The sequence below is a fragment of the Vicugna pacos genome, chromosome 21 (assembly GCF_048564905.1).
Source record: "Vicugna pacos chromosome 21, VicPac4, whole genome shotgun sequence".
Taxonomy (NCBI): domain Eukaryota; kingdom Metazoa; phylum Chordata; class Mammalia; order Artiodactyla; family Camelidae; genus Vicugna; species Vicugna pacos.
In genome coordinates this window covers 28,033,773-28,053,863 of record NC_133007.1, presented here as the reverse complement: position 1 = coordinate 28,053,863, position 20,091 = coordinate 28,033,773, and the positions used below count along the sequence as shown (strand labels likewise).

The window sequence follows — 20,091 nt, the reverse complement described above, 5'->3', positions numbered from 1 at the left end:
CTCCGGCCCGCCTCGGGGTCCCCACAACTAATCCGGTTCTCGGAGGCCAGCTAAACACCGCCTTCTCGACAGCTCTCCACCAATAGTACTCCTGGGAGGTTGGCGGGGGGCGCCGGGGGCACCGCCCACTGAGAGGGCCTGGCCGGGAGGCTGAGCTGAAGAGACCAAAGCCAGGCGAGAGATCCGTGGACAGTCGCTGAGACCCGGACAGAGGAGGGGTCACGCGCTTTAATGTGGGGAGGCCCTGGGGAGAAATCTCACAACAAGAGAGGAAGGAAGAGCAGCTGTGAGGAGAGATAGACAGGAAACCCGGGACCTACGCTGGGCTGGGCTGTCAGAGCCGGCACGACCTCCTTTCTCCTCCCCAGTGGCTTTGGCTACCCTGCTCCCTGGGTACACCTCTCCCCTATTCTGCCTCCAACCCTCTGTTCCTCCTCTCTACTCTTTTTACCTCAACCCCTTTATTTCTTCCCATGTGCCTCCTCTGGTTCATTCTGACCTGGATAAGGGAGGCCTAGCCCGCTCCTAGGCTTGAGGCCTAGGAAAGGAAAGGAAGATGTCACCAGGAAGTTTTCCTGATCCCCAACATCTCCTCCCCTCCCACCCCTACTGTCAAAGCAAGATGGGCTTAGACCACTAGGCCAGGAACTAAGGAGCCAGGAAGCCAGGGTGGCCAGCAGTCAGGCTGTTGGCTGACAGAAGAGGACAGGTGAGTGGGGCTGAGGCCAAAAGAGAGATGTGGAGATCAGGACAAAGTGACTCAGAGAGTCACACAAAAAGAGGAGCAACACGGAAACCTGAAAGAGGGAAAGTAACCAGCTGCTCCAACCCCATTGACACAAAGTCGTGTCCCATCTTTCCTCAGAGGGCCCTGGACATCCCTTCAAATAGCAAAACTGCTCCTTTTCCATCCTCACCTCCATAACGACCCTTTGATTCCAGGAATGTCAGTGAGGAGGAAGAATGAGGCTACTTCAGACAGCACTGCTTGGCTCCCACCTTGGTATTGCCTGCTAAGATTCTTCCCTGCGTGGGGGCTAGGACAAAAGGCGCTCTCAGAATTCCCAGGATAGTGGGTGGCATGGGAAACATTGGCATTCTTGGATAGTTTTATCTGAGTGGGCACCCCCCCTACAGACACACACATCTTGGTCTCTGGACTGAAGGCAAGGAGGGGCAGAGGTTTGCTACTTTTGGACAGTTCTTCCTGGACTGAGATCAGAGTAGGTAGCATCATTGGCTGGACTAAGCCCCACAGTAAGTAAGCAAGAGATACAGACATGCAAACACAGAGACAGAGATGGAAGGTGAATTAGTGAGATAAACAGAATCAGAAACGATGGAGCAATACTTACACAAGGTTAATTGCTGGGAGTCTTGGGTCCAAGATAATTCAGTGGCCAGTGAGGACTGTTTTGAAAGGTTGGAAAGAGGTTTCAGGAGAAAGACACCTTAAAATATACAGGCATTTAGAGGTTGAAATCTCCCCAGCTCCTAACACATGTGCTCATTGAACAGATTAGTGAATTGGGGATGAAGGTGTAACTCATTTAAAGTTTTAGGGCCCGACTAAAATCTAAATTCAGTCCAATAAATATTAAGCACTTACTTCAAGTACAGTCCGCTGTGGGATGCAGTCCCAGTGTTTAAGAAAATGACCATCTGTTTGAATTAGAACAAGACTTACACCTACTAAATGCTTAAAAAGCAATACCAAGTCTCAAAAAAAAAAAAAACCCTCCAAGCTACATTGAACATAATTCCTAAATGAAAGAAAGAACAATAAATGTCCTTCATGGTGACAGCAGGGAAAGATGTGGATATATTTTATCACGGAGGCTGGGAGAACTCTGGTGGGAGCTGGCCTGGTGCAAAAGAAAGGAGAAAGTGTTCCAAAGAGGAACACAGCTTCAGCTTCAGCAAAAGCTTTTACTTGGTGAGCATGGAACCTGAAACATGGATAAAAAAGGGCCCGTGTGATATGTAAAAAAGATACTAGTTAGAAGCAGAGGGCAGGGGAAGAAGGAGGCAAATTATGGAAGGCCTGGGATACCGAGTGAGTAGGTTAAAATAATTTGCTAGGAATACGAACAGGACATCGTTTCAAGTTTTGTTTTTTTGTGTTTTTTGAGTCAGAAATGTATTCTGTTAACTTGGTGTTGGTGTGGCTGTTCACAATCCTAAATTCTCAGATAAAGGTGTTATTGTCAAATGCTGTATTTCAGCAAGAAGACAAGGAGATCTTCTAGCGAGAAAACAGGAAGGTTTAAGGATGAGGGGAGAAAGCCAGTCAGACAAGGATGCTGGCATTGGGTATGGAAAGAAATGGGTGACTCTGAGGGATAGTCCAAAGGACAAACCAAATGATTCTCTTCCTATTCCCCAGGATCTTCTGAGGAAAAAAATCACAGTTGCACAGATTGGAGCCTTTAATAAATTCAGGATCTCCAAGCTTGGAAAATGACCGTCTCCCAATCCCTACAAGTAACTATGCCAAATGCCTGCTTCTTAAGATCCTTTCCTCACAGTATCCTTGCTCATCTTAGCAGAACCCCCATCCACCTTCAGAGAAAACAGAGGTTAAAAGGTGGGAATTCCACCAACCTTTTGCCCTCTAGATTTGCACTTAGCTGCATTCTCACATCTCTCTCATCCCAGCACATGAGGATGCTTGGCGTATGCTTGTCGAAGGCACGCCTTTCTGCTTTACTGTAGCTCCATGCACTCAGGCCTATGTCTGTCTTGCTCACCACTGTATCCTTTGCATTTATCACATTGCAGCTATTAACTGTTAACACATTGGTTGAATAAATCCGACTCTGTGTCTCCTACTCAGGGGTTTTATGCCATATGTCTTCACATATTTTCTCCTTCCTTAATTTTTTTCATTTAAAACCTTTTTTTCTTGTGGGGGAGGTAATTAGATTTATTTATTTTTTAATGGAGGTACTGGGGATTGAACCTGGGACCTTGTGCATGCTAAGCACATGCTCTACCGCTGAGCTATGCCCTCCCCACCTTCTGTCATTTCTAACTGCTCCTTTTCTACTGACATTTCCCCCTCTGCATATACACATGCTCAACAATCTCCCATGATTGAAAGAAAAAAAATTCTAAAATTTCCCTTGATCTTTGCCTGTATTTAGCCACCACTCACTTTCTCTCTTCCCTTCACAGCTAAATTTCTAGAGCCACCCATACTTGTACCCATTCCCCACCTTCTCAGTCATTTTAGTTCTGGCCCCCATCACTCCACTGAGATTGTTCTCAGCAAGGCCACTAATGGCCTCCTTGTCACATCCAATGAACGGCTCTCCAGTCTTTATCCTTTTGCCCTCTTTTATCCTTTGCATTTGGCCCTGCTGACCCTTCCTTTCTTGAAATGCTCTCCTCTTTTGGCTCCTGGGTCCTTCTTTCTCTTGACAAAGGCTAGGGACTTAATAGATTTATTTTTTTTAAGTGAATAAATGGCTTCACTTCTCTTAATGTGGCCACTCTTTCTCAGCCTTCTCTGATCTCTCCTTAAATGTCGGTGTTCCCTAGGGTCATATCCTGAGCTAGCTCTTCTTGCTCTAGACACCCTCACTGGTCAAGATAGTCCACACCAAGATTTACAATAACTATTTATGTGCTGCTCACCATAAAAATCTATAATCTTGGTCTTTCTCCTGAGCTTTAAACTCACTTTTACAATTGCTTATTGGATACTTTCATTTGGATTTTTCATAGGTATTTACCACTTACTCTAAAGACAGGAAGCTTGTCTTTTATCTTTGTATCTCTAGTACTTAGTCATAATGCCTGGAATATAGTAAGTAGTGGAAGAAATAAGTGTGCACTACCTCAGCTATGTCAGGCCGAAGTGTTGCTTGACTGCTTCAAATCACACTCAACTCTCTCTTCCTGAACTGGTATGAGAGTCCTGATCCCAACTACGGGAAAACCTCAGCTGAGCAGAAACATAGGAACGTTCCATTCTGAGTATTTTTCCAGATACTTTGAATTTACCCAATTAAATGCAAAACATTTTCATTTTAACTGTTTCAAATAGGGATTATTCAGAAAGATATCAATTTCCTGTGGATTATATAGTGGAAAGACCACAACTAGGAGTCATTAAGACATAGACTGACCTTCAAAGATAAACCACTTTATCTCTAAGGCTGAGTCTGTCATCTCCGTGTGGACACTACCTGCCTGCCTGCCTCACAGGATGAAGTAAGATAACATAAGTGAAATGTTTTGTAAATCTCACAGTGCCTCACACATTTAAGATATCATCATTATCCAGATTTGTGCTTACTCAGAGGAAGCACTGTGAACTTCTGTCCAGGAAAACAGTGAGGACCCCAAGGTCTAGAGTATGTGTAGTTGATACCGTTTGCTCATCCTCTACAGGGCCAGCAACGCTGCAATTTCCAACTGTCTGCTTTTCCGTTTTCCTAGCCTTCTCTTGCTATCTGTGTTAATTCTCACTGGTGTTCTTGCTTCTGAAAGCTCCTCTTTCCTCTTTTAATTTGCTACTGATTATATGCTGTGGGTTCAGAGAAGATTACTAGAAATGGGTATAGATTAAGAGAAAATAAAAGAAAGACTTCCACATGAGTGAAGCCAATAATATAACATGTAACTGTTACGTTGCTACCATTTCCCCTTCTCTGCTAGTGCTTGGATGTGTTTTGAATTTTTTTTTCCAGCAAATATTTATTGAGCACAGTCATGCCAGGCACTAAAGTATAATCCCTGCCCTCATGGCGTTTACAGTCATATAGAGGCAGTTAATAAAGCCACAAATTACAATGAAGAGTGACTGTCATAATAGGGGAGGTTTGCAGCTTCTCAGGACTACCTAACAGAGGATCTAAGGTAGTTTAGGGAGTCATGATGGCTTCCCAGTCATGACGGCTTCATACGACTTTCCAGCTGAGGCCTGAAGGATGGGTAGGAATTAACAGGGCAGGGAAGAGGTATGCACGGGAAGAGAGATGAGAAGCAGGAAAGTCTAGAGCACAGGAAGAGGTAGAACGAGAGGGAGAGAGAGAAGCCAACCATGCGGAGTACTGGAGGAGCTGAGAGAATTACAGGACGGCTAGAGCAGAGCACAGGGTGAAGCTGGAGAGGTAAACAGGCAAGGAGCTGGGGGCAGAATTCTGGATTCGGAAGGTATCAGTGTATTTACATCTACTTGTATTTTCACTCTTCTTCTCTTCCAATTAGATTATGCATTTCTTTTAAAAAGGACTTGTACTTTTCCTGTGATTTTGGCAGTGCCACCTACTACTGTCCCCGGGAGCATTAAAGCAGTAAAGCGACAGAGCATACAGGAGTAGAATACTGCCACGTTCATTATCAGAAAAAAGCAGAGGCTTGGGAATCACAAGGTTCTCAGTCTGTCATTACTTAGCTCTCTAATTTGGGGTCAGGTTATCTAATCTCTTTAAGCCTTAGTGTTTTTCATCAGCAAAAAGGATGCAGTGGCATGTAATTCATAAAGGTATCAGGGAATGAAATGAGATATTTATATACGATCTAGCGGAGTGCACCCAACAAACAGCACCGCCTGCTCTCTCCTCTCACTTCCCTCCCCTGAACTCACAGTTCATTCTTTTCCATCTGCCCCCCCACCTTGCTCCATAAACATTACCTCCTCTCCTTTACATTTTCTAAGCCTCCCTCTCCACCGGCTCCTTTGTCTCAGCCTACAAATGTCCTCAAACTCCAAACTAAAAATAGTTCCTCTCTCAGTCCAGCTCCCCATCCCCTTAACCTATCTTTCCATTTCTCTTCATCCCTTTACCACCACACTCCTTAAAGGAGTTGTTCACATTTCCCAATCCAACCTATATCAAGGACCCTCAGATCTGGACCCTGGGCTGAGAGAGGTGGGAGAAAGAAACGAACAAAGACCCAACCACTGTCTCCAAGGAGAGCCACTGGAGAGCCAGTGGGGTCAATGGTATGCTGGCTGCCTCAACTTCTTAACTTCAACTTACTCTTCAACTTCTCACAGCCAGATAACTTTTCAATTCCCCCCCGCCTGCTAGAACTTCTTATAAAATCACCTGATCCCAAGGTCTTTCATTGGTTCTCATCCTGTGCTTAAGCAAGCTATACCACTGATCACTTCCTTCTAAGCATGCCCTTCGCTCAGCTCAAAATTTACTGGAGCCTCTAACCCATTCCCACTGTGCTAATGATTTCACTCCCCTAATCAAAAATCTTTAATGTCTCCCTTCTCTCTACAGCAAAAGCCTGAGGCCTTGAACAACTCCTTTAAAGCCTTCCATGATCTGGTCTTTTCCCCCCTTCACTTCTTTTTCAAACAACCTATGCTCCAGACATACAGAATAAATCACCACTTCCTGAATGTGCCCTGTATTATCTTTATTTGCTGGGTGGCTCATGCTTATCCCCATTATGTGAGAAGCATTTCTTCCACATTCTGCCTATTAAGTAGTTAAATCCATCCTTCTAAGTCTACTTCTTCAGCCCTCCTATCAGAAAGAATCTAAATTGCTTTTTACTCTCATAATTCCTTTAACTTCTATTAAAGCTAAAGCCATCATTTGGCTTGTATTACAGTTATGTGTGCTTCCATTTCTCTCCCTGACCAGGCTTACAAGATTGTTGATGGTAAATAATTTTGCCTCATGCAGGAACTGTGACTTACCTTCATTTTTGCATCCTGTTAGCAGCTACAAAGCACAGTAAGCTTGTTTAATGGTTCAGTGATGTGCTGACACCTGCTGGTCATATCTGGTTTGGCTGCCCTGACCCCAGCACCATCTTCTCCCCAGTATTAAGGGTGTAGACACCCTCAGCTGGACAGGCACTGGAAACACATTCTTGCAGTAATGCCCCATGCATCACCCTTCCCTGGAGACTCCAGGGACACACTCAGACCTGCTCATCTCTAACCTGCCTCTGGTATCCCCAGTCTAAGTTCAGTTCAAACTTCAGAACTTGCCCCACTGATCCCCACCCCGGCAATTTGTACTTAACATTTTCCCCATTACCACAGAAATACAAGGAGAAACAAAGTCTCAAGTAATTGGACAACAAGGAAAGAAAGAAGCAGACAAATGATTTGGGAGCAAGGGATATGCAACTCTCCTTCTCACCTCAAAGGATCAAGCCTATTTCCTACAGAGTGGTATTCCTTTGGACCCCTGTCTTATTTCTAGGAGACTCTCGGGACATAGACCTGGGTGACAGTGTCATGAACCGGAGGTTGAGCACAGAGCAGGGAGGCGGGGCTTGGAGGTGGAGCTAGGCCAAAGGGCCTCTCACTTAGGAGCTTCTCCATTCTGTCAGCTCTCCCGGAACATCCAAGGCAAGACTGGCACCCAGGGGACAGCAGGTGAGGGACCGGCAATGACAGAAGGGTAGGCTATAAGGGTGATGGTGGCAGAAAAGTCGCAGCTCTGTCAGCCTGAGTTTTCCATATTGTGAGACTCTCATTTGATAGAATTCTTGAGTCCCCACTGGGGAGGTCCAGCTCAGTTTTTTTCCTGGGGCAAGGCAGCCTCAGAAAGAAAGACGTGGTTCAGGGTGGGTGGGGGCAGGGCTGAGGGATGACAATGGATATGGGTATGTGACAGGCTACTGAGAGATGCAAAACCTTCGGAGACGTGGAGGTAGACACAAGGGCCAGAGGGAGAGCATGGCACAGAGGGAGAGCATAGCCAGAGGATCACAGGGCAGGCCAGGCAAGAGAAAAAGGGAGACTGAAACAGGGAGAGAAGGAGAAGACAGTGGAGCAAATGTGAGATGGCATCGGGGGCAGTGAGAGCTGGGTAACAGGAAGGCCAAGGAGGAAGGCAGGCTCACATGGAGCAATCTCCTCTTCCGGCCGTGGAGCGTGGTTCTGAAAGCCCCCACCAAAGCCCGGAGCAGAGCGAGGTTCCAGGTTCCCAGCGGACTGATTCGGCCGGGGGAGAATACCCCCAGCCACCCACCTCCCCTGCCTCTTCAGACTCCCATTTTGGTTGGGGGAGAGGGCGAGGCTGCTCCTCACTGCGGTCGCAGCCACATCCTGCAGAGCAGGGGAGGGGGAAGTACGAAGCAGAACAAGCAGAACGGCACAGGCGAAGGCCGCGGGGAGCACGCCCTGGACACACGCAGCTGACGGGCCGCCGGGTCCTCGGCTCAGTCGCAGCAGAGGCCCTGAGGCCTCTAGCACTGCCCTGACGGCCTGTCTCTCAGGGTTCCTCGCTGCGCTTCAGCCTCACCGGGAACGTTCCAGGGAAGGAGGTTTCTTTTGATTCTTTGGTTCAAAGCCCACTTTTATCATTTGCTAGTGACTTCAGTCAAGTTGCTTAATTTCTCTTAGCTTCATTTTTCTCACTGCAAACTGGGGATACCTACCTCACAAAGAGTTAGGAAGACTAAGATATTTCACATAGAGCGCCTGGCATATAGTAGGTTCTCAATAAATGTTAGTTATTATCTTTATCAGGACTCCCGGGACCGCTGTATCTCTCACCTGTGTAAGGCAGTACAGCACACCAGCTGACACCGGCTTCTGGAGTTAGAAAACCAGTTGTGCTTGAACTTGGATACATTATCTAATGTAAGCCTCAGTATGCTCAGCTGTAAAACAAGGACAGTAAAACCTACAGCCCATAGATGTATGGTACCCAGCCAGCATCCAAAAATGGCAGCTGTGAGAGCTACCTGCCAGGTAGCTTTGTCTGCTCTGCAGTACTAGCAACAGTTTACTTCCCCTTAGGTCTTAACTGGTGGTGGGCTAGCTTCCTGTGCGCCTCAGTCCTCCAGCCAAAGCTAGGACTGCTCCTCAAGGCTGTTTTAGAGATCAAGATTTCCCACAGTACTAAAGGGGAAAATGGGAACAAGGCACAGAGGGCTGAGGGGGCCGAGGGGGAAAAAGATGACAAAGATGATGATGAGACAGAAACCAGAGACAGAAAGGGGAAAAGCCATTTCTCTCTTTCTAAGGAAGCCTGTGGCCTTTCTTCTAGTGACTGACCCCATACCTCACCTCCCCACCCCTCTCCCAGGAGCCATGGAGTCCTTCAGTTCCAAGAGTCTGGTCCTGCAGGCCGAGAAGAAGCTACTGAGTAAGATGGCGGGTCGGTCTGTGGCTCATCTCTTCATCGATGAGACGAGCAGCCAGGTGCTCGATGAGCTCTACCGTGTGTCCAAAGAGTACACACACAGCCGGCCCCAGGCGCAGCGGGTGATCAAGGACCTGATCAAGGTGGCCGTCAAGGTGGCCGTGCTGCACCGCAGCGGCTGCTTCAGCCCCGGGGAGCTGGCCCTGGCCACCCGCTTCCGCCAGAAGCTGCGCCAGGGCGCCATGACGGCGCTCAGCTTCGGCGAGGTGGACTTCACCTTCGAGGCCGCCGTGCTGGCCGGCCTGCTGGCCGAGTGCCGGGACATGCTGCTGGACCTGGTGGCGCCCCACCTCACGCCCAAGTCTCACGGCCGCATCCGCCACGTGTTCGACCACTTCTCTGACCCCGGGCTGCTCACGGCCCTCTACGGGCCTGACTTCACGCAGCACCTCGGCCGGCTCTGCGATGGGCTCAGGAAGCTGCTGGACGAGGGGAAGCTCTGAGGGCCCGCGGCCCAGCGCGGTCCTTCTTGGCAAAATGGCTGACTGAGAGAACCACAGACAACGGGCTTTCTAACCCTGCTCCTCTGCACTAATGCTTCTCAGCCCTCAGGCTTCAGTCCTTCCCAAGAGTGTTTTTGACTCTGAGTCCACCCCATCCCCAAAGTGCGGGTGGAGAAGAAGCCATGCTGAGGGTTGAGGCCTCTCTCCCAGTCCAGCCCCTAGACAGGAAACAAAGCTGCCTGAAAAAGACGAAGTGAAACCTGGATCTCTGTTTTCCCCATAAGGGATGTTCCAAACAGGCAAGCCCCCTGTCCTAGGAACCGGGGGGGGGGTGTAGCCACCCTAACTCCTCTGGGGACACTAAAGACAGAAGTGGGGAGGAGGCCCTCAGAGACAGGCTAGAGCTTCAGCTGCACGCAGAGCCTGCACGGCGGTAGTGGCTCTGCTCCAGAGTGCGGGGAAGACGGGGCTAGGGCAGGGGAGAGGCTCACAGAGGAAATAAAACTATGAAAACATGCACAGGGCTCAATGTTTAATCTCTCCAGCTTCTTATATTTTACGATCGTCACAAAGGGAAGAGGTATATAAACACCGCCTTTCTCACCTCTCACCATTTCCATACAGGAGACTGAGGCATATTTCCAGTATCACTGGAGTGCTCTTGCCTACTTGTTCTGTTTAAGAAACTCAAAAAATCCTGTACTGCAGATCAGTGCTACAAATTGCAAATAAATATGCAGTGAGGAGCAAGGCATAGATCAAGAGGCTCTGGTGGGGACAGGGGATCACAAAGAGACTCCCACAACTGTCCTGCTCTTTAAACTCCAAGGCAATTCTTCCTCCGTCCCTTAGCCTCACACAGGCTGAACAGAGGAGCAGATTAGATGGGTGAACTGGGGACATGGAGTGTTCCAGACCCTATATTGCCATTTTTCTCTCAAAGCAAAGTTGTGAAAAAGTTATAGTGACCTGGTTAACTACAACTGAGCCCAAAGTCTTGAGACTGGGGAGAGGCCCTGCACCATCTGCCATTCCCTGCATTGGGGCTAGATCACCGACACCCATTCTCAGTAACACGGTTGGGGAAGGTGGGAAAGGTGGGGAGCCAGCAGTCACTGGCTCACTCACTGTTCTGGGGTTCCCCTCACCCCAAGGATCTAGAAATCCCATTTTTCAACTAAGAGTGGGAAAGAATAAGATACAGCAAATAAATATTACTTCAAAATAGCACCAAATAAATTAGGTAACACAGTTGGAGATGGGGAGGAAGTTGGGGGCCAGGGGAGTCCCTGCCTCCCTGCTCTAAGGCCAAGGGATGGTGAAAGGGGTGGGAAAGGCAGCAGGGATGTTAAAAGAGCCTTTTGAATCTAAAGGCCAATGCTAGATTCAGCCCAAGAACTGAGAAGGGGTCTAATTCCCATCCCCTACCCTTGCCAGTAGAACTGCTCCAGGCCAAGGAACTCTGGATGGACAAGGAGGCTGGGAAGATGGCAGGAGTAAGGGAGCTAGGCTGGGAAGCCATGTTCTTGAGCCTCACCTCAGGCTCCTCTCCCCCTCAAGTTGCTCCTTCAACATCTTGCTTCTCTCAATCATTTCTGGGGACATCAGAGTTTGAAGATTTCATCCTCCTGGTCCCGAAGTGTCCGGGTCCGAGAGGTCCGGGTCAGCGGCACAGGACCCAGGACTGCTCGTTGCTGCATCCGAGGAGAGCTCAGGTGAAGACCTGAATCCTCCCCAGGTACCCTGCAGGTGAGAAAAGCGGGGAAAGAGTGACAGATCAGGGGAAGAGCCTGAGACTGGCCGAGTGAACAGGTACACAGGAAGCTGTCCTCCTCTCCTAATAAACATGTGCTGGTTGCTTTAAGATGGAGCCTCGATACCCTCTGGATAAATACCAATCCTAATGCTCCTTTCGTGGATCATCAGTGCAGTGAGAACACAGAACCATTTCCCAGTGCCTCTGCCCATTGCAGTAGCCATAGGCTCTGCTCATTGCCTTGGGGTGACCTGGAGGAAAAGGCTTCACTATGCTTCCACTGACATTGTGCTTACCTACTTCGTGTCTGGTCAGCTAAGGTTGGAAGTACAGAGAAGTCTATGGAGGGATTTAAAAAGAATCATTCAAGACTCACCCACTTTCCCCTTTTTTCAGCTTCTGGGTAGCAGCCTTCTTTGACAGGCTGATCTGTGAATCAAGCTTCTTAAGGAAATCAGAGGCAGAGAGGTCATGGATGGGAGTCGGGGGCTCCTGGCCAGGCGTGGGAAGGACTTCACCATTGGCACGTCCCAAACCTGTCTCTTGTTTCTTCCTCTCAGCTGAGTGTGGCCAAACTTCATCCTTACTTGGCTGTACCTCTTCTCCGTCCTTCTCTTCCTCAGAATCCAAACCATTGAACAGGTCTCTGGGCTCTGTCAGGATGGGGATGTAGAGGGTTTTCTTCAGGAAGATGGAGTCATTAGTATAAAGGCGGTTTGCACGCTTAATCTGTTCCATCTTTAAAAAAAGGTACCACAATTAATGACAGTAATACTGATCCAGCTCATTATTTGTACAGCATCTCATGCCTTTTAAAGTGATCATAAAAAGTCTTTTCCAATCTTATAACAACCAAAACTACAACGGGTTGATAGTATCCCTATTTTATTGGTCAGCAGTTTTCATACGTTTTGGTCTTAGGGTCCCTTTATTTTTATTTATTTATTTTTTCTTTTTGGGGGGAGGGGATTAGGTTTTTACTTATTTGTTTATTTACTGGAGGGACTGGGGATTGAACAAAGGACCTTGTGCATGCTAAGCAGGAGCTCTACCACTGAGCTCTACTCTTACATTTTTAAAAATTATTGAGGAAAAAAGCTTCATGTTGATCACAGCTATCAATACTTAAGGGTATTATAAATAAAAAAATTAAAAATGCTTATTTTAAAAATAACAAACCATTACATGTTAACAAAAATATTTTAAAAAAAGTTTTTCAGTAAATGAATTTGAATATCAGCTTTTATTCTTTTTTTTAAATGGGGGGAGGTAATTAGGTTTATTTATTTATTTGTTTATTTAATGGAGGTACTGGGGATTGAACCTAGGACCTCACGTATGCTAAGCAGGCACTCTCCCACTGAGCTATCCCCTCCCCACCAATAAAAATATTTTAATGGAAAATAATTCTATTCTCCAAAACAAAAACAACAAAAATGTAGCAAGGAGAGAGGCATTGTTTTACATTTTTGCACATCACTTTAATGTCTGACTTAATAGAAGACAACAGGATTCTCATATCTGCCTCTACATTCAATCTGCTGCAATTTCACATGTCATGTAGCCTCTGGAAAGCACAATGCACTCGAGAGAGTGAGAATGAAAAGACATTATTGCTATGAAAATAGTTTTGACCTTGTGGATCAAAGGGTCCCTGGACCTCACTTTGAGAACATCTGTTAAAGATGATGGAACTGAGGCTCAGAGAAGTTAAGTTACTTGCCTAGCAAGTTATTGTCAGAGCTAGAACTAGAATTGTGGGCCTTTTTACTCCTTCCAGGAATGCCTTTCTTACTATAATAATTTCACTGGTCGAATATTTATTTAGTACCTATTTATTCATCACTGAACATAATGACTGGCATTACCATCTGTATCTACCTGCCTCCCAAGGTAGAAATATCAGTGTCATCCTGAACTCACACTTTACCTTCACCACCCATACCCAGCAGGTAAACAAAAATGCTGCAAAACCCTCTCTCACATCTAATCTCATCTTCACATTTACTGCCATCGATTTAGAACAACAGACTCTTAATGTTTCTCATCTGGGTATTGTAACAATTCTTCAACTGCCCTTCTCTCCATTTCTACTCATCCTCCACCATGCTGACATTGTCTTTCTAAAAAAATTAATCTGATAAACCCCCTACTCTGCTTATAAACTTCCTACGGCTCCCCACTGACTCCGAGATAAAATTAGCATTGAAGGGTGTTCTCAATCTAGCCCCCCTAGGATGTCCACCCACATCTTCCTTCTTCTGCCACTTATATGTTTTTGCCATCCCAAACTTTTCATTTTTCTTCCAACATTTCATGATCTTTCACACTTTTGTGTCTTTATCTGGCTGGACTGCATCTCCACTATTCCCTTCTCTGCCTGGAAAGCTTCTCCTCAACTATCACTGCCTTTGTGTTATCTTCTTCAAGGTTCCCAATGCATACTGTCAGTATTGTTGTAATAATACGTACCCTATTATATTGTTAGTCACCTTTTTGCATATTTGTCTTGACCAAACTGTGAGTCCTTTAAGGGCAGTGTTGGTGACTTGCTGTCTCTGTATCCCTAAGACACTCCTCAGCATTGCACAAGCTTGACATACAGCAGAGGCTCATGAATGGTTATGAGTAAATAAACTAGATAATAAAATCCAGAATCCACAGATATACTGTATCAGTATTTTATTATCAGAGGCCAGGCAGCCAGTTTTACTAAAAATCCATTCCATATTGGCACCAGTTTGAGAAATCATAATTCTTATATCTGTCAAATATCAAAGCTGTTTCCACCCTGGGGTAAGACTACTATAATAAACTTGACTAATAAAATTTTATGCTATAAAGAGTTTAAAAATAAAACCAGATAAATGTGAAAAATAAAAAAAGTTAAAAGTGGTTTGTAGTTTTGTACTTTTACCTTGCCAAGTGCTTTGATGCTATTAATTTTATATTTCCTAGATAATATTCTAGGTCTCTCCTAGTTCCAAGATGAGAAGAATTAATCTGTGAACTTTCCATTGCTTTTATGATTTCCTAGAAGTACATATAAGTAGAGAATGTTCCACTTCCATCAAACCAAGAGATAGAAAGTCCATTAGTCAGTTTAATAGAGCAATTCAAAGTGAGGATTTGAGAATGAGAAAACCTGGCCTGAACTCTAGCTCTACTAATTAGACTAGATGTACATAGTCATAGCAAGTTATCTCCCTAAGCTTCAGCCTCCTTATCTTTAAAAAATGTTTTCATCGAAGTAAAATTGACTTACAATATTATATTAGTTTCAGGTGTACAACACAGTAATTCATTATTCCTTATCTTTAAATGGAAATAGTTACACTTACCTCATAAAGGTTTAAGGAGATAATATGAGATAATATACAGAGCTTGGCACATACTAAGGGTTCGTTAAATGATCGATAGGTAATAACTTAGGTAATTCATTTACCTAAGTTTTTTATTTGATACATCTTCCTCATTTTACAAATGGTGAGGAAACTGAGGACCCAGGCAGGGGAAGTGATTGACTATTCAGTCACTCAACTAGTAAGCAGCAGGATGAGGCCAGAGCCCAGAACTCTTCACTAGGCCACGGAGCTTTTCTGTTCTCAGAAAGGTACAGGGCTGCAAGAAACCTCAGAAAAAATTATTGATTCACTAGCAGCACAGGTCCCTTCATTGCACAGCCTCTGAGCCTCTGCTGGGATGAAAGGGCTGCTCAATACTTTCATATCCACTTCCTTTGGATAGGCAATCCCTCTGCTTCAAATGCTTACTTTCCTATACTCCCAGTCTCCATGGGTAGAAATCTTAGCCATACTTTCATTCATTCAAAAAACATCTATTGAGCCTCTTTGTGCTGGGCACTATGCCAGGTTCTAGAGATATAAAATTGAAAGGAAATAGTTCCATCCCTTAAAGAGAGTATAAGCTATTGGAAAGACAAAGATGTAGAAGGTGTAAACCACTGGATCACATAGGTTTATAGAGAAGAGCATAGAGGAAGGAACTTGTAAGTTTTTCAAGGCTGATCATGATGGCTCCCTTAAAATCTGCACTAATGTCCCCTTCCAAATAAAAATTAATCTTCTTTCCTGATTTCTCACTCTTTGTTAACACCTCTACAAACTCACCACCTTCTATCACCTATGATCATTATTTGTGTCCCTGTGTACTTCTCACTAGACTGTACATTCCAAGAGGGCAGCAACTCTACATAGACGTTTCTATCTCCTAAGATGGTTATCACAGTGCTTTAAACATACCAAGCATAAAAATGTTGGCTAAATTCAACAGGATGTGGAAAAGAAATCCTCATTAACTCTAAAGCAATATATTTTCACTCCTACCAAATATACCCTATGCATGACCTGAGATGCTTGGCATAGAGAGTACCTGTTTTGCACCAAGGAGGCCACATTCCTGAAAAGAAGGCAGAGCACTGAGGAGGGAAAAAGAACAAGAAGAGACAGGCACTTAAAGAACTCAGGGATCCAAACCAGCTCTCCATTATTTCCTGTAAATGTTTAATCACTCTCAATTAAAATTTCTATGTGGTTAATAGTATGGGCTTTGGAATCAGACAGACCTGTTTGAATTGTTTCACTCCAACACTTATTAGTTATTTGACTTTGGTCAAACTGGTTAACCAATCTAAGTCTCAGTTTCTTCATCTCTAAAAAGGGGACAATGATTGTATGCTTGATAGGGATGTGAGGATCAAATGCGCTAATGGATGTAAAGTCTTTGGTACAGTGACTGGCGTAATAAAGAGGAGCTGCTCCCCTCCACTGGGATAGTGACACAAAATCTGTCCCAACCAGACAGTGCAACACTGAGATGGGAAAACAAACAAAAAGATAAAGGTGGACCGGACTTCTATCACAATGTATCACAATTAGTTAATTTAGATACAACTAGGAAATTTTCAGGGGAAGTTGCCCAGAGGGTCGCTACATTCCCCTGAGGAATAAATCTCTTCTAAGTTCCAATCCTGCGAGACTCACCGTCACCCCGTATTTGAGTGCTAGTCCAGCCAGGGTGTCTCCAGGCGCCAGCTGATGCTCCAGTCGTCTTTCCCTCACTGGCGAGCAGGCAGACTGCACCAGGCTTCCATAAGAACGAGCCCGGCTCCCCCGAAGCAGTCCTGACCCTCCGACGGGGGCCTGTCTAGAGGGAGAAGCCATCTCCTCACCCTGCGGATAACTGAGGGTTGCAACTGCAGGAGGCCCGGCTAAGTGATCGATAATGACGGGTCCGGGGTCTAGAAACGGATAGCTAGAGGATTCCTTTCCCCTTCTGTCTTCTCTCCTAAGTCTCCCCGCCTCTCCTGGCACTAGCCGACCTCTCAGCCCTTGCTTCTTCTCCCTCCAAGTCCCTTTCCCACAAGTCTGTACCCTGACAATTCAGTCTCTACCTGAGTCTCTCCTTAGTACCCCTCCGACTTTCGACCCCCGACAGCAACTAGCGACGTTGCCCTTTGACCTTTGAACTCTAGACACCGTCCTCAACACTCCGCTCGGTTTGCCCCCAGGTCGGGTAGCCTGACCTCCCCGTCCCCCAACACTCCAACTCCGCCCCGTCCCGGGGTTGGTCCGCTAGGGTCAGGAACAAATCAGGCCCATCCCAGGTGGGCTGTGGCCGCAGACGAAGCGCCTGATGATTGCGAGAGTCTGTAGCAGTTTCCCCTCAGCGATCCTCAAAGGTCCGCTCCACATCAGATCAGTCACACGCTCAAACTCGGGCTCCACATCTAGGGTCTTGTCCCTCTAAACGCCTCAGATCTGCCAAGATGCAAGGCCTGGATCCAGCAGGGCGGCAAGCTCTTTGACAAAAGACTTCATTTCCCAAAATGCGCCGCGCGGGCGGGGTCGCAGGGCACCATAGGAAATGCAGTCCCCTCAACAGGCTGGAGGCGGGCTTTCGGAATCGCGCGGTGCATGCGTGGAAGCGCATCCCCGGAAGTAAGGAGGCCAACCGGAAAGAGACCGGAAGGGAAGGAGAGGTCCCGCTCTAGCTACGGTGGCCTGCCTGAAGGGAGTGGTGTAGGCGACGCGGTAGAATTTGTCATTTCTGGGACTCACAGACGTGATGTCTTTCAAGAGGGAAGGGGACGATTGGAGTCAACTTAATGTGCTCAAAGTAAGCGCGAGAGGAGAGCGTCCAGAGCAGCTTTAGCTGTCTTCTGAAGGCTGTGAAGGCGCTGTATTGTTGCTGTGGCAACAGCTGGGGGCTGGGCGCTCGGAGGGAGCCAGGCGACTAGAAGTGGGTGGTGACCCCCTCTTCGCCCCAAATCTCTGCTCTGCCCATGTTTTTATTCCCTTTGAGCCCTCGTCCCTGTCATTTCCCTTCCATCCCTGTCTCCTATCCAGCTGATCCCGTTCCGGACTTCTTCCCCTATCCCCTGCAGAAAAGAAGAGTCGGGGATCTGCTGGCCAGTTATATCCCAGAGGATGAGGCGCTGATGCTACGGGATGGACGGTGAGGGCGAGGAGTGAATCAAGCTTGAGGGTTCTGCGGTTAGAGGCTTAATAAGCTTTTGCTATTAAGGAGGAGAGCGGGAGTACCTAGGATTTTTTGGCGGGGAGTGAGCGACAGGGATGTGGGTGGTGGAGATTGGGAGACTTGGGAGTTGGACTTTGGAAAGGACTGCTAGGACAGGGTGGGGACCCACAAGGAGGCAGAGACTCCACTCCCCAGGGACCAGTTATCTTCTTCCCTCCTCTCCAGCTTTGCTTGTGCCATCTGTCCCCACCGACCTGTACTGGACACCCTGGCCATGCTGACTGCCCACCGTGGAGGCAAGAAACATCTATCCAGTAAGTCTAGGGGAAGGCAGGGGATAGAGAATAAATCCTTAAAATTTCTTCAGACCACTTTTGGTGCTCTGCTTTTAATTCTCTTCCCCTTTTTCCTCAGGCCTGCAGCTTTTCTATGGCAAGAAGCAGCCAGGAAAGGGTATGGACCCGAATCCAAGACAGCAGAATGAACTGAGGGAAGAGGCCAAAGTGGAGGTGATCAAAGAGGGGAGGCTGTGTTCCAGTCAGGGCTGTGTCAGCACACCTTAGGCTTGAAGGGCTTTAGCTTCTTTCTTCTTAAAAATTTATTTATTTTTTATTTTGTTTGCAAGGGAGGTAATTTATTTCATTTATTTGTTTTTAGTGGAGGTACCGGAGGTTGAACCCAGGACCTCGTGCATGCCAAGCATGCACCCACCCACTTGAGCTGTACCCTTCCCCGCTTTGGCTTCTTTCTAGCTCTGAAGGTTCTGACTCTTGTCTCCCATCTCCATGCCAGGCTCCTCTGTTAACCCAAACTCGACTTATCACCCAGAGCGCTCTGCACAGAGCTCCTCACTATAACAGTTGCTGCCGCCGGAAGTACAGGTCTGTGGGTTGGGAAAACCAGAGGTAGGGAGGGACAGGAGATAGATGGCTGTAAAATGATTGTTTTCTAAATTGTATTCTGAGGACTAGTCAACTGGTAATTCAGGAAAAGGAATTTCATCATTTGAAGAAAAGTTTGGGAAATGGTGCTTTGTAATCCTATTTGAAGAATAGTAAATATTAGTATATTTTAAGGGCTCTACAAAGTCTTAAGGTAAAAAAAAAACCTGAAAAAAGTTAACTTAGCCTTTCCTAAGTTCATTTGATTCCAAAAGACTTTTTATGCAGAACACTTACTGATAGCTTGAGGAAGACAGATTAGGAAGCACTGCTTTAAGGGGTTGGGAGTCACAGGAGATTTGGTCCTTTTCTTTACCGCTTTTACAGACTTTGATTCTTCTCTATCCAGACCAGAAACCCCTCGTCCCTCTGTCTCTCATTCCCCTTTGCCACCCCCAGAGGTTGAACCCCAAAGTGGGAAGATTGATAGGGACCCTGAGCCTGGGGCTGGCCCACAGGCCAAGGAGTCAGCAACTGTCTCATCCCCTGCACCCATGAGCCCCACAAGAAGACGGGCCCTGGATCATTACCTAACCCTTCGAAGGTGAGTATGCAGACTCACTTTCCTTAAATTTTCCCTTTTCTCTCTGACCCTCCTTTTTTTCAAAACCTTCTCAATTGTTTTTTCTTATCCCCACTTAACTTCTTAATAAATTTCCTTTCCTGATCAATTCTGTTTTCTCTGATGTTTCCAGCTCTGGATGGATCCCAGATGGACAAGGTCGATGGGTAAAAGATGAGAATGTTGAGTTTGACTCTGATGAGGAAGAACCCCCTGATCTCCCGTTGGACTGATACCCTCTCTCCTGACTCAGTTCACAAATAAACTACAGTGGGAGCTGGGAGCCTAACTTCCCTTGAGTCTGGTTCCTCATCCCATTTCAAGATTTCAGATCTGTTCATTCCTCACCCAGCCAATCCTTCCCTGCAATGTACACAGCTCCCATACTTCTACCCCCTCCCCCACCTTCTACCAAAGCCATGCCAAGCGTCAGCTGCATGCAGCCCGGTGCCCTATTAATAAGTCTGTCAGAGGGAGGTCTTTGCCCTTCATGTTGCCTGCCTTCTTCCCCACCTCCACTCAAAGTCCTTTCCTCCTTCAAATAACATGAGGATTCTGGGTAGGTACTTGGTTGGTGGAGGGGAGGGGAGCGCCTGGACATGTCTGGAAACAGGGCCAGGGCTAGCCACCCTGTGAAAGTAGAAGAGACTAAAGGCATTGGCAGGGTTATGGGGAACACCAAGGGAGGGCGCTCCCCCCACCTCCTCCTAGTAACTTGAACCTCCCAGCCTGCTGATCCCCAGAGTATAAA

General features: G+C 46.7%; 3 protein-coding genes across 6 annotated transcripts; 2 read left to right on the top strand and 1 right to left on the bottom strand.

Moving 5' to 3' along the window:
- The first annotated feature begins 7,275 nt into the window (after positions 1–7,275).
- TNFAIP8L2 (TNF alpha induced protein 8 like 2) lies at positions 7,276–10,097 on the top strand. 3 transcript variants are annotated; one of them, XM_072946597.1, is made up of 3 exons: positions 7,320–7,360; positions 8,459–8,572; positions 9,021–10,097. In XM_072946597.1, exon 3 carries the CDS (start codon positions 9,026–9,028, stop codon positions 9,578–9,580), a length of 555 nt encoding a protein of 184 aa, XP_072802698.1. In that variant the 5' UTR covers positions 7,320–7,360; positions 8,459–8,572; positions 9,021–9,025; the 3' UTR covers positions 9,581–10,097. The 3 variants fall into 3 exon arrangements, with proteins under 3 accessions (XP_072802697.1, XP_072802699.1, XP_072802698.1); XM_072946596.1 differs by lacking the exon at positions 8,459–8,572 and having other exon boundaries at positions 7,276–7,360; XM_072946598.1 differs by lacking the exon at positions 8,459–8,572 and having other exon boundaries at positions 7,302–7,360; positions 8,982–10,097.
- Positions 10,096–17,251, bottom strand: LYSMD1 (LysM domain containing 1). Its single transcript, XM_006216970.4, has 3 exons — positions 16,340–17,251; positions 11,713–12,074; positions 10,096–11,323 (listed from the first exon to the last, which is right to left on the bottom strand). Exons 1-3 carry the CDS (start codon positions 16,517–16,519, stop codon positions 11,185–11,187), a joined length of 681 nt encoding a protein of 226 aa, XP_006217032.1. The 5' UTR covers positions 16,520–17,251; the 3' UTR covers positions 10,096–11,184.
- Positions 17,252–17,294: 43 nt separating this feature from the next.
- SCNM1 (sodium channel modifier 1) lies at positions 17,295–19,629 on the top strand. 2 transcript variants are annotated; one of them, XM_006216969.4, is made up of 7 exons: positions 17,295–17,474; positions 17,743–17,813; positions 18,063–18,151; positions 18,252–18,346; positions 18,630–18,718; positions 19,128–19,322; positions 19,474–19,629. In XM_006216969.4, exons 1-7 carry the CDS (start codon positions 17,424–17,426, stop codon positions 19,571–19,573), a joined length of 690 nt encoding a protein of 229 aa, XP_006217031.1. In that variant the 5' UTR covers positions 17,295–17,423; the 3' UTR covers positions 19,574–19,629. The 2 variants fall into 2 exon arrangements, with proteins under 2 accessions (XP_006217031.1, XP_015105589.1); XM_015250103.3 differs by having other exon boundaries at positions 17,301–17,474; positions 17,705–17,813.
- The last annotated feature ends 462 nt before the right edge of the window (positions 19,630–20,091 follow it).